Below are 14,238 nucleotides of genomic sequence, written 5' to 3' on the forward strand. Positions count from 1 at the left end.
AAAGCCATTCCCCTCTGCTAACTTCCACACTCCATAATGAACTTCCGAGCTGATAGGCAACCAATTCATCATATATGAGATGAATCAGTAAATCACCATGTTCAACCAATGGGAAACTTGTCAAACCATATGTGATTTCACTTTAATTAAATGCAGAAATGAAAGATTTGTTTGAGCATGCAATTACCTCTATTTCGATCATCCTCTTTCAAGAAACTCACAGAGGAGTTTTGCAGAGAGAAGAAAGTTGAGAGAACAGAAAAAATGTATTCATCATCTTGTTCAATACAAAGGCCTTAGGCATTTTAAGCTGAGCTAAGAGTGGAAGAAGAAGTTGTAACAGAAAGTAACTGAAAGTTGTTACAGAGGTTATTTATATGCTGAGACACTTCTGCTCTATATTTGATCTATCTTCTGTATGAGTTGACACCCCCCCGCAAGCTGGAGTGTACATACAATGGAGGTCCAGCTTGGAGATTAAGTCACAGAAGGAACTGGGAGCATGAGGCTTTGTAAACACATCAGCTAATTGGTTATGAGTAGACAAATGCATCAGCTTCAGGATTCCCTTTTGTATTTTCTCCCTTACAAGGTGACAGTCGATCTCAATGTGCTTTGTTCTTTCATGGAACACTGGATTTTCAGCAATGGCAATGGCCGATTTGCTGTCACAATAGAGCATGGCTGGAGACTGGCCATCTATCCCTAAGTCTTTGAGTAGGTACAATAGCCACTGTATTTCACATGCTGCTGTGGCCAGGGCTCTATATTCTGCTTCTAAGGAGCTCCTAGATATAGTAACTTGCTTCTTGGACTTCCATGAAACTAGAGAAGTGCCAAAGAATATGTAAAAGCCTGTCACTGATCGTCTAGTATCCGGGCATGCAGCCCAATCAGAGTCAGTGAAACCTTTAATGTTCAAGGAGGAAGTAGCTGAAAAGAACAGACCCTGAGCTGGAGCTGATTTGATGTACCTTAGTACTCTATGAGCTGCTTGCATGTGGATGTCAGTAGGACAATCTAGGAACTGGGATAGCTGTTGAGTTGCATAACTGATGTCAGGTCTAGATATGGTTAGGTACAATAGTTTACCTATAAGTCTTCTGTATTGAGTTGCATCCTCAAGTTTCTTGCCAATTGCCTTGCTGAATTTTATGGATGTGACCATAGGGGTCTTGGCAGGTTTGCAGTGTAGGAAATCTGTTTCCTCAAGAAGTTCCAGAACATATTTCCTTTGTGACATGGAGATACCACTGCTATTCCTTGCAACTTCTAGTCCCAAAAAAAACTTTAGAGGCCCTAGGTCCTTTATGTGAAAGACATTGTCCAGATGTCTCTTAATCTGCTGAACAAGATTCAGGTTGGGGCTTGCTACCACCACATCATCAACATAAACCAATAGTGCCACAAAGGTTTCTCCTTGACCTCTAATGAATAGGGAAGAATCAGAGATAGCCTGTGTGAAACCTATGCTCAGTAGCTCATGAGTCAATTTGACATTCCACTGTCTACTGGCCTGCTTTAGGCCATACAAGGATTTCACCAACTTGCACACTTGTCCAGGTACTAGAGGAGTAAAGCCAGGGGGTAACTGCATGTAAACTTCTTCATTCAAATCCCCATGTAGGAAGGCATTATTCACATCCAATTGATGAAGGACCCAACCTTTAACAGCAGCAACAACTAACAAACTTCTGATGGTTGTTATCTTAGCCACTGGGCTAAAAGTGTCTAGGTAGTCTAGGCCAGGTGTTTGAGTGTAACCCTTAGCAACTAGCCTAGCTTTGTACCTTTCAATGGTTCCATCAGCCTTGAGTTTGGTTTTGTACACCCACCTGCATCCAATGGGTACTTTGTTGGCTGGGAGATCTGTAAGTACCCAAGTATTATTTTCCTGCAAAGCTGCTATTTCATCCTCTATGGCCTTCTTCCAACACTCCTCTTTGATTGCCTCATTGTAGCTTTTAGGTTCCCTAGCTTGCAAAGCATTAACTGCAAAGGTTCTATATGCTTTAGATAGATTGGCATAAGACATGAACTTGGAGATATCATGAGGGGAGGTTCTTTCAGTAGTGACACTCTGGCAGGAGTAATCATTTAGATAGGTTGGTGTTGATCTCATTCTGACTGATCTTCTTGGAGCAGGTATGGGATTTGTGATGCTAGTGTCCTCTACTTCTGGTGGTGTAACCTGAACTTCAGGACAATTGTGACCAGTGTCTGTCACAATAATATCAACAGGAGGATCCTCAGTGTCCATGTAAGGTGTTGTTTCTGATGGCAATGCCAAATCAACTGGCTGAGTAAGACAAGAATTCTGGTATGGGAATAAGTTTTCATAAAAGCTAACATCTCTAGATACCAGTATTTCCTTAGTTTGTAGATCAAACAACTTGTATCCTTTCATTCCATTAGCAAACCCCAGAAAAATACACTTCTTGGCCCTTTGTGCAAACTTGTTCCTTTGACAGCTTGGAATAAGAGCAAAGGCTAAGCAACCAAAAACTCTTAAGTGTTGATATTGTGGCACTTTGTTGAACAAGATCTGATAGGGAATCTTATTATCCAAGGCTGCTGAGGGGAGTCTATTAATTATATATACAGCATGCATAATGCAATCACCCCAAAAGGACTCAGGTAAGTTGGCTTGAAACCTTAGAGCTCTTGCTACTGACAAAATATGGCCATGCTTCCTTTCAACAATACTGTTCTGTTGAGGAGTGTAGGCACAAGATTTCTGATGAAGAATCCCTTTACTTTGATAGAATTCTGACATTAGAAACTCTTTCCCATTATCTGATCTTATGCCTTTTATATTTTTCCCAAATTGTGTGTTAACAAGCTCACAGAAAGATTGCAAAAGTAGCTTGACTTCACTCTTTCTTCTCATGAGATAAACCCAGGTAGCCCTACTGTGATCATCTACCAATGTCAAAAAATACTGATGGCCATAGATAGTAGGAGTGTGATAGGGTCCCCAAATATCAGCATGGATTAAATCAAAACAACTATTTGAAACAGACATGCTAGGTTGAAAAGGTAACCTCTTTTGCTTTGCAAAGTGGCAACACTCACAAACAACAGGTCTATCATTACAAATCTTGTTGTCAACAGTATGAAGAAATCTAATTTTGCCTTCAGAGGCATGTCCCAATCTGGAATGCCAGAAACTACACAAATTGACAGCAGCTTTACAGTGAGAAAAAGCAGGAAAAATAAGCTGATATAGGCCTTTCCTTAGCTCAGCTAGACCAATCATCCTCCCATGGTATTGACCCTGTATAATACATTGATTAGAATGGAATAATGCTTTGCAATTTGATCCTCTTATCAGTTCCCCCAGGGATATCAGATTGTACTGAAATGTGGGAACACATAAGACATTCATCAAGATAAGTTCAGCAGATAGTTGGACATTCCCAATGTGGGATACTTGTGTATTTTGTCTATTTGGGAGATCAACATATATACTCTGGACCTTCTTGGGACTTTGTAAGAGGTGCATACTACACACAATATGATGTGTGGTTCCACTATCAAGAAACCAAGGCAACTCAGAATCTGTTAGACTATTATTAGGCTCAGCAGATTTACCTTCCATCCTTGCATCTGGGATGAAGTTTGCTGATATAGCATTGGCATGGGGTGCACTACTCAGAGGAGAGTTATTGCTTCTTTCGCGATGCATAAACTCCAAGAACCTTCTGTAATCTTCTTGATTAAAGGTGGAGTTGTTCTCTGAGTCTCCAGTTTCTTGAATAGATGTCTGCACTTGATTTGCTGATGCTATAGCTTTGTTTCTTGGCTTCCAACCAGGGGGATAGCCGTGCTTTTTGTAGCACTTTTCAACCGTGTGCCCTGTATATCCGCAAAAACTACATACTGGCTTTGGCTTCTGACTGGAGAAAGACTTTCTAGCATTGGCATCTGTCCTAGTAAAGAAGGCACTAGCTCCTGCTATGTTGTCTATTAGGATGTTGGGATCCATAGTAACCTGCCTTTCCTGTTGAGAAACCATTGAGAAGGCTTCCCCTACATCCGGGAGTGGCTTCATCAACATGATCTGTCGTTTAGTGTTTGTGAAATTTTCATTGAGTCCAGTGAGAAAAACTGACAACATGTCATTCTCTAGATGAGCTCTGACCTTCTCAGAAAGATCCTTTCCACAAGTGCAGCTTGGTGAACACTCACAAGCAGGAACAGGTCTTAAGACAAGCAATTCATCCCACAATAATTTCAGTTGTGTGAAATACTCATTCACAGTAGATGTACCTTGCTTGGTTTGGTGGATTTTTGCTTGAATCTCAGAGATGCGAAACACATCTTGTTGGCTGAATCGTTTCTTCAAATCCTTCCAGACCCCTTCTGCTGTGTTGATCCACAAAACGCCTCTAGCAATTGTCGGAGAGAGGGCTCTGAGGATCCATGACAAGATCATGGTATTGCATTGATCCCAGTAGAAGAACTTAGGATCAGTTGTGCTGGGTATTGGCATCGATCCGTTCACGATCACCATCTTGTTCTTCGATCTTAGGGCCATTTCCATGGCTCTCGCCCATGAGTGATAGTTGGAACGTCCTTCTAGCTGTACTGTCACCAGCTGCAGAGCCGGGCTTTCATTCGGATGAAGGTATAATGGATCTGTACGATCTTTAGGATCATAGCCTGCAGTAGTTGGATTCACCATTGGAATTGAAGCAGGAATTGAACTCGCCGGATTCGTAGACATCGACGGATGAACCATATTCACGGTAGGTGCTCGCCAAGCCATGTTGGCTCTGATACCATTTCAAGAAACTCACAGAGGAGTTTTGCAGAGAGAAGAAAGTTGAGAGAACAGAAAAAATGTATTCATCATCTTGTTCAATACAAAGGCCTTAGGCATTTTAAGTTGAGCTAATAGTGGAAGAAGAAGTTGTAACAGAAAGTAACTGAAAGTTGTTACAGAGGTTATTTATATGCTGAGACACTTCTGCTCTATATTTGATCTATCTTCTGTATGAGTTGACATCCTCTGACTTTTAGCTCCACCATCTGTTAACAAATAAAAGTTATAGTTTAGAACTTAATTAAACCACAAAATGAGACTTCACTTTACTGCAAAAAATTTCAAATTTTCATGAAATTAAACACCCTACCAACCTTTGAGGTCACAACACCACCACCACCACCTTTAAGAAACTGAACTTTTATTCTATTCAACCTTGCCACAACATCTTTCATGTTTAATCGCATTTCAGGAGATTCCATAACACATTGCAATGCCAATTCCAATATAGAGGATACACACTGCAATTTCTCAGTGAAGTCTGTATCCTCGACCCTTATTAAGTTGGGATCTACAACTTGAAGTATTTGATGAGGTACAGAATCTCTTATCCAACTTTTCAAGCTTATATCCTCGTTGAAAGTCTCATCTGTGGGTCTTCTTTTCGAAAATGTTTCCATTACCACAATTCCGAAACTGTAAGTGTCACATTGTGTAGATACCATTCCCATCAATCCATATTCTACAGTTGTGAAACCAACAATTATCACAATTGAATTACAAATTTAAACAAAGGACGGTATCTATGCATGCATGCCAACTTAGAAGATAAGTATTGAAATTTTATGAATAAATTGAAGGTTGAAATTACATTTACCTGGTGCCATATAGCCCAATGTTGCTAGAGTTTCTGTGTGTGTGAAGGCTTCCTCCTTAGTTAACAACTTTGTCACACTAAAATCGCTTACATGGGCAACCATTTCTTCGTCTAAGAGCACATTCGCAGGCTTTAAGTCACAATGAACCACTGGTTTTGAGTAGTAATGATGAAGATACTCCAAAGCTGACGCAACATCAATTATTATATTCAACCTTTGAACAATATCTAAGATGTTACTTTGTGAATGTAACCATTGGTCAAGACTTCCATTCGACATGTACTCCAGAATCAAGGCTTTAAAGTTGTCAATAAAGCAACCAGCAATCACTTTGGTGAGATTTCGGTGGCGCAAACTCCTGAGAATTTCGCACTCAACTTCAAAACTCATTAGGGCACTTTCTGATTGATTAAACACTTTCACCGCTACCAACGTTCCATTTTCCAAAATCCCTTTATACACGGAACTAAAACCCCCCGAACCTATGAGATTACTTTGGCTAAATCCACAAGTAGCCCTTGAGAGTTCATAATAAGAAACCCTTACTTCTGGTAATGGAATGCGGATACCCATCACACTTCGGGCTTCACATTTCTTTGGTTTCCTTGAAATAATAAGAGCAATAATTACAAAAGTAATTATTACTACAGCTCCTAAAGATGTAAGGGAAGCAAGAAGTCTTGTTTTAATTCTTGAATGGTGGGCAGAATGGCAGGCTGGGACATTAAATCTAGGAATTCCACAAAGCTCCTCATTAAACATAAATGATGCACTTGTGAAGTTTTCGAAACAACCTCTTGATGGAATTTCACCACTCAATCTATTGAACGAGACATTAAAGTATTTGAGGTATGCGAGTCTTTCCAAAGACATTGGAATCGAACCAGAGAGTTTGTTCAGAGACAAGTCCAAGAATTCCAAAGAAACAATTTGACTTATTTGCTCAGGAATAAAACCTTCTAATCTATTGTGTGCAAGGGAAATAGATTTCAAATTTTGCAGTTGCCCAATTGTGACCGGGATATTTCCTGAGATCTCATTGTATGACAGGTCAAGAGAGTAGAGTGCCCTTAAACCTGCAACTTCAATGGGTATAAATCCACCCAAGAAATTAGAACTCAAATCAAGTACCAGCAGATCCCTAAGAGAACACAAACTTGGAGGAATTCCAAAAGACAAACGATTTGAACCCAAGTAGACTTTTCTAAGGGAAGTGCTATTACCAAAACATTTCAACACCCCACCAGACAGTTGATTATTGCTTAAACTTATCTCACCCAGATACTGGAGTTCACAAAGGGTATGAGGAATAGGACCACTCAATTTGTTATTATCAAGATACAACACTTGAACCTTAAGCACCCTACCTAGCATTGGTGGAATAATCCCAGTCAAGGTATTGCTTTCCAAATTCAAATAAATCAAGTTACTTAAGTTTCCAAGTTGATTTGGAATGATGCCCTTTAACCCAGAACCTGCTATAGAGAGATAATCAAGAGAGGAAGAAAGATTCCCAATTGATGCAGGAAGGATAGCATGTAATGGGTTATCATCTAAGTTCACTTCTCTTAAATAAGTGCAACGCGCCAAAGCGTTGATGATACTTAACTCTCGTGATGCAGCATTGTTAGTGAAGTTGTTAGCACCTAAATATAGTCGTTCAAGTCGCCTTAGATTACCAAGAAATGTAGGCAAGGTGCCACTGAATTCGTTCCCGGCAATGGATAAGACAGTAAGTTTTGAACAATTTGAGATGGAGTATGGTATCACTCCAGAGAGAAAATTGTCAAGCAAAAAAAAGGCTTCTAAATCCTTTAGAGCATAACCCATTCCTGTAGGAAGTCTGCCCACAAGGTAGTTGCCTGAAAATGCAATCCAATTTAATGAAGAAATGTTGAAGATTCCCTCTGGTATGTGCCCACTTACATTGACAAATGTTATAGCTATGACCTTCAAGCTATGAAGTTTCCCCAACTCTTGAGGTAATACACCTGCCAAATGTTAATTAATCTTCTTCTTTTAGCTCATTAAAATATTAAATAAGAGTTAATATCATTTGAGGACCTCCTAGTATAGTGGTTTTGCCACGTTTAGTCCTAAATTATCAAATTGACCATCTGTGATCCTTCGACTTTTAAATTAAATCATTCGTGGTCCAAGTTAACCACCTGTGGTCCTTCAACTTTCGAAATTTAACCAACCATGGTCATTTCAAGAGGACCACGGGTGGTTAAATTTTAAAAGTTGAAGGACCATGAGTGGTTAACTTGGACCACGAATGGTTAAATTTGAAAGTCAAAGGACCACAAATGGTCAATTTAAAAGTTTAGGACTAAATGTGGCAAAACCACTATACTCAGATGACCCCATGTGACATTAACTCTATTAAATAAAGAGTCATATATATATAAATTTATAACTGCCAATGACCTTGTTGTCAAGTGACACGAAGTGACTCTTTCAGATGAGAGGTTATAGTTTGAGTCTCAGTAGGGATGATATAAGTTTAAATGAACAAATACTACATTGTAATGTACCTCCAAAGTTGTTGAATCCAAGATATATAATCTCAAGTTTGGTTAAATTGCCAATTTCCTTTGGTATAGCTCCTAAGACAACCAAAAACAAGTATTTGGCCGGGTGAGGAAAAATTAGCAAGTATAAATACGAGTTAATTTTTGAAATGGTACCTAGGCTATAATGAAATTACTAATTTGGTTCTGGATTTTTTTTTTTTATTTTGCGTAATTAACTTCAACTTTAAAAATCTTAACTAATTTGGTCTTCCGTTTGTTTAGCCGTCAAACGTCTGTTTAATTCGAGGGTATTGCTGGAATTTCATATTACTTCCCGGGCTGCTCAGGACCAAATTGGTAATTATAGTCAATGAACCATTTCGGTAATTAACTCTTCGATTTAATAAGAGATGAAATGGTGCATGTGATGTGAAATTTCAGTAGTACCCTCGAATTAAATAGATTTTTGATGTTGACCGAACGAAGGACAAAATTGATTAAGATTTTCAAAATTAAAGATTTAATTAGACAAATATATATATACATATATATATATATATATATATATATATATATATATATATATATATTCAAGGACCAAATTAATCATTTCACTCTAGCCAAGAGATTATTTCGATAATTATCTCTATAATATTTATCTATCAAAGTTATCTAGTTTATATGAAGATGTACCCGTAAAATTGTTGTTATATGAATAAAGATTAAGTAAGGATGGCAAACTGCATATCTCCTTTGGAAAAGCACCTGCAAAAATGTTTTTCATATTAATTAATAAATGGGAGGCATGCAGGGACATAATTTCACAGAATCTCTATATCATAACTAGCCTTCACATTACAATAACAAACAACTTCCCCAAGATATGAGTAACAACTATGTTGCCGGCATGAGCAGCTCAATTGATTATAGAGGTAATTGTGACAATAGACTAAGGATCGAGTATCACCAACGATAGTGTGGGAGCAACTTCTCAAAATGAGGGGCTCCTTGTGCGTAGTGGACAAAAATTTAGCATCTATTAATCAGTTGAGTCATCATGATTTATCTCTCCACAAATTGTCGGACCGGGGTGTGGAGACGCTTGGGGTGGACGATTCCACATTTTTGTCACAAAAGTAACAACTATGCTACCATTTATTATGTGCAGTTATATATCGAGTAATTAATACAATCAACTAAAAAATAAAAAAAAAATTAATTTATATGTACTCATCTTCATCAACTGTAACTTTCAAAAACAATTTTATCAATTTAACTAGCTAGTATTATTTTATGCGCGATGCGCAAAAAATAGGTGTCAATTTTAAAATTTTAAAATTTTAAATTTATTTAGATTTTAATTTAGATATTTAAATTATTGTAAATAATAATAATAATAATAATAATAATAATAATAATGTAAAACATTTTTATAAATTTGATATTTATATTTTAGAAATAACTAGCAAATAACTCCAATATATAATGTGTATATTATTATTATTACTAGTAATTCACCCGCGCGATGCACGGGAAAAAATTATGTTATTATAAATATAAATAAAAAATAGAAAAACTAAAATATTTTAAATTATTTAATATAATAATATTTTTGAGCTTCCATTGGTCAAATATTTATTATTTTTATAGAATACAAAATTACAATTAAAATTAAAATTATAATTTTTTATGGTTAATATAATCTCTAATTATGTGCATATTCAAATGAATTTATAGAGAGAATTTACATAATTACATCGATTTATTCTTAATTGTATTTCATCTATATTATAATTTTCACAATACGAATAATAACTAAGATAATTACATTTGGAAAGCAAATTTTAAATTTTGTAGGTGTAAATTTAAACTCTAATTGAACACATTTTTTATATGATTATATAATATATAGTTATTTTATTTTTCAAAAGTATATTTTTTATATGATTATATAATATATAGCTATTTTATTTTTTAAATGTTGTGCTTTTATTTTTTTTATTTTTATTTTATAATAAAGGATGTTGTTGCATTAATTGTAACATTAAATATTTCTCAAACCATATAGCTTTATTATATAAAGGATTATTATTATTATTATTATTATTATTATTATTGTTATTATTATTATTATTATTGAAGAAGATAAGCAAATATATGGTGGATGCATGTGCACGGTAACAATAGTGGAAAAGATAACGAAAAGAGTTTATTACCGGTTTAGTCCCTTGACTATATTTCTTACCCAATTAAGTCCTCCAACTATCAAAAGTTAACCAATTTAGTCCTTAGTTAATTCAGCCATCCAACAACCGTTAATTTGGAGGCTAGTTTAGGAATTTCCCTTCACTAGCCCCATGAGTGCCCCATTTATACGTGATATTAACACAATTCTGATCATCAAGACACTCCGATAATCTCTCTGACCCAAATATTCCTCCATTCGCCTTCTCGAAGTACCCTTCGACGGAACAGAGCACGGGCTCCCGCCGGAAGCCGAGACTGCCTAAGTTTTCCCTTACAACGTCGAGCTACGCCTCCTCGAACTCTCCCCTCCGACGGAGGAGGAAGTCAAGCACCACTATGAGATGCTCGTGGAAGATATCAACCACATTGAGTCCAGGAAAGTCCCCTTGCCGAATTACGACGCGCATGCCGCCGGTGTCGGTGCCGCCAAGGTCTCGTCGTCGTCGTATGCACTGATGCAGCAGGAGAAGAAGAAGTAATTCATTACTATTTTTTGTAAGAAGAGGGAAATACCCATATAAAAATCTAAAAAGAAAGCCAGTAAAATTACGAGTTTCGAAAGATTAAAAAGTGAAGTGGGAAGAAAGCCAGTAAAATTATTATCGCCCAAATATAAAAATCTAAGCTTGGGTAAGAGACCAAGCCAAGAAGAAATATTTCCAGTAAAATCATTGCCACTACACTCAAGAGTTTTGAGACGTCGTAATTGAGAAAGTTCTTCAGGAAGGGAATTATAAAAATTGTTTTGGCTTAAGTTAAGCAAAACAAGAAATGATAAGTTTCCCAAGTGTGGAGATAACTCTCCAACTAGACTCATGTTAAAAAGGTCTAAAGTAATGACTCTATTGTGGCGAGAGCCACAAGTGACTCCAATCCAATTGCATGGAGATTTGCTATTAACAGACCAGTTGCTTGCTAAGATGTTGTGAGGATCGAAAGAAATTTTTGATTTTAGAGAGAGAAGGGCATATTTGTCGGTTGAAATATTGGTATTGGCATTAACGGTTAAGCAAACCACTAGAGAGTGCAAGAAGAAGATGGGCAAGGAGAAATAATGCCGAGTGATCTCCATGAAATACCAAAATCCAATACGTGAGCAAGTATTTGGCTTTGATTGAAATGATTTACAAACTGAGTGTAAGTTTTTATAACCAAATTGGTGCAGGGACGGAAATTTCTACAAGCCAGTATTTCAGTTGATTGATTCAACATGTGCCCTCCATTATTGTGGCGCGTCAGCTTAGACCCCTCCATTTTCCCATCGCTTTGTTGTTGTTGCATTAAAGTCCTCAAATGCATTTGGAGAGAAGTGTAATTGTTGGTGACCTGATTGAACATGTCCCTCAAACTTCAATTCTCGCCATATATTCATCCTAATTATAACATTATTTATTGAGTGAATTCATTTTTGGTATTATAGGGTGCATTCCAATTTTAGTCCACCATTATTTGTCTTGTAACATTACAAGCATTCTTATGTTGAGTGTTCTACTTTTAGTTTACCATTAGAATTTTCATCATTTGGCCGTGAAATTCAGAGGTACTTTGGTCTTTTTAGGTTTTTCTTGCTTTTCACTTGTTTTCATTTCCCTTTCCTAGTCAAATTGCAGAGGAATTCTTATACCCATTTCAATCTACATCTCACTACACTTCAGCACTGCCATGACTCTGATCCGAGGATTCCACTAACCGAATCCAACATCGATTCTAGCGACGTGGCGCAGAACTTCGATTCGCCCTTCATGGCCAGGAACTCGCAGTGCACTAGCGTCTGTTCCATGGCTCTCGCCTGCGGAGAGGGAGAATGGAATGGAATCGGCGTCCGCCCTGGAGAGGAGACGAGGAGACGACGACATCGAGGCGTCTCCGACGGCGGTGAAGAAGTTCTGCAGTGTTTTGCCGAGTTTTTTACAATTTTGGTCCCACGACTATAGTGGCACTATCAGAATTGATCCACGACTTTCAAACCTTGCAATTTTAGTCCACGACTATTGTTTTTTTGGCAAAAATGGTCCTTCCGGCCACTTTTCCGTCAAAATTCCACCGGAGAAATTTTTTTTCATTTGTAGAAGGGCTAAAATGGCTAAATTTGCGTAGTACGAAAAGTGCAGAATATGCTTTTATATAAAGTGTATTGCAAACCTGGAGTATTGATGTTGTTATTGCAAACGAAATGTCAAATTTAGCCCTCTTAAAAATGAAGAAGTTTTCCTTCGGTGGAATTTTGACGGAAAAGTGGCCGGAAGGACCATTTTTGCCAAAAAAACATTAGTCGTGGACTAAAATTACAAAGTTCGAAAGTCGTGGATCAATTCTGATAGTGCCACTATAGTCGTGGGACCAAAAGTGCAAAAAACTCGTGTTTTGCCCGTCTTGAGAACATCCGGAGGTTTAATTGTCTGATTTCGTTAGTCAAATATGGTCTGGGATGGGAAGAAAGGGCAAAGGAAAAGCTTCAACCATGAATTGACGCAATTGCCCTTGAATTTTACGGATTTGAGAAGGAAAAGTTAACGGTACGTTGATTAAAAGTGGAACACTTAACACAGAGGGTTGTAATGTGGCAAGACAAATAATGGTGGACTAAAATTGGAATGCACCTTATAATGGTATGACAAAAAATGAAATCCACTCTTATTTATTATTTAAATTGGAATCCACTCCATATTGGTTCGTGTTCTGCGGAGGAAGCTGAAGCCTGGGCTGTTCTTCAAGGGCTGCGGTTGGCGGCTGCTCGAGGAGTCCAACGCGTTATCGTCGAAAGTGATTCTATTAGCATCATACAAGAGCTTAATGTTGCCAGCCAGGCTCCAGGCATAAGAAGGAACCTCGTTTTAGCCTGCGCGCAGGAGAGGGATAGATTCGAGGAGGTGCAGTTCAAGCACATCGCCAGGGAACAGAATAGAGTTGCGGATGAGCTCGCGGCCTCCGCGCTAACCCATTCGTTGGGTATTTGGGTCCGCGAGTCTCCACCAGTTTCAGTCTGAGCGTTGCTCTGGGAAGACATGGTCGGAGTTAGAGTTCAACGTGGTAGCGTCGCTACGCACACGTCGAGGAACGCTCACTAGTTGTCTACCGGGTTACACCCTCATATTCTTCCAAAAAAAAAAGTATAATTACACAAATATTAGCATAATTGACTAATAATTATTATGGTACGTAATTAAATAAATAATTATCATCATAATAATAATATAATGACAATTAAACATGGCTCGAATTACAATTAATTTTTTGATTATATATATATACACACACTTAAGATATAATACTATGAGAAAAAAAAATTATCATTTCTATTCTTCCGCATATGGTAATTACCATGATAATGTTATGTTAATATATATATATATATATATATATATATATATATATATATATATATATATATGTTTGCGTTCAGGTGAGAACTACTCGCCCATGAGAGAATTGAGAACCATTCAGTGTCGTTCACGTGTCCAGATCTTAAGGGATGAGAAACACTAATTTAAAAAAAAAAAATAATACGGTGATATTTTAATAAATAATTGAACATCGAAATGAAAGTAAAATATGTTACAAGCAAGTAACAGTTTCATATAGTGCACCTCAGTACATGTAAAATGTATTATAGGTGCAAGTAAAATTTACACTAAGCATCAAAACTAAGTGCACCTAACGTTATAACTAGGTGCACTTATAGTTATAAGTAGTTGCACCTAGGTGCATGAATACTAACAAGGTAAAATTACATGCACTTGTAAGTGAAAGTAGGTGCACTTGTAAGTGATTTTACCTGCACTTTTTACTTATAAAGGTGCAACAACTACTTGCACTTATAACACATTTA

The 14,238-nt window shown here is 37.3% G+C and overlaps 1 protein-coding gene across 1 annotated transcript; it reads right to left on the reverse strand.

Annotated features, from left to right (window-relative positions):
* Positions 1 to 4,977: 4,977 nt before the first annotated feature.
* Positions 4,978 to 12,265, reverse strand: LOC109190191 (receptor kinase-like protein Xa21). Its single transcript, XM_019340642.1, has 4 exons — positions 12,100 to 12,265; positions 5,646 to 7,508; positions 5,143 to 5,510; positions 4,978 to 5,034 (listed from the first exon to the last, which is right to left on the reverse strand). Exons 1-4 carry the CDS (start codon positions 12,263 to 12,265, stop codon positions 4,978 to 4,980), a joined length of 2,454 nt encoding a protein of 817 aa, XP_019196187.1.
* Positions 12,266 to 14,238: the final 1,973 nt, after the last annotated feature.

This window comes from Ipomoea nil, unplaced genomic scaffold, assembly GCF_001879475.1.
Source record: "Ipomoea nil cultivar Tokyo-kokei standard unplaced genomic scaffold, Asagao_1.1 scaffold1574, whole genome shotgun sequence".
Taxonomy (NCBI): domain Eukaryota; kingdom Viridiplantae; phylum Streptophyta; class Magnoliopsida; order Solanales; family Convolvulaceae; genus Ipomoea; species Ipomoea nil.

Coding starts and splice junctions, on each gene's coding strand:
- LOC109190191 (XM_019340642.1), bottom strand. CDS start 12,265: ATGTCGTCGTCTCCTCGTCTCCTCTCCAGGGCGGACGCCGATTCCATT. Junction 7,509..12,099: donor TAGAATCGATGTTGGATTCG/GTTAGTGGAATC, acceptor TTGCATTTTCAG/GCAACTACCTTGTGGGCAGA. Junction 5,511..5,645: donor ATTGGGCTATATGGCACCAG/GTAAATGTAATT, acceptor TCACAACTGTAG/AATATGGATTGATGGGAATG.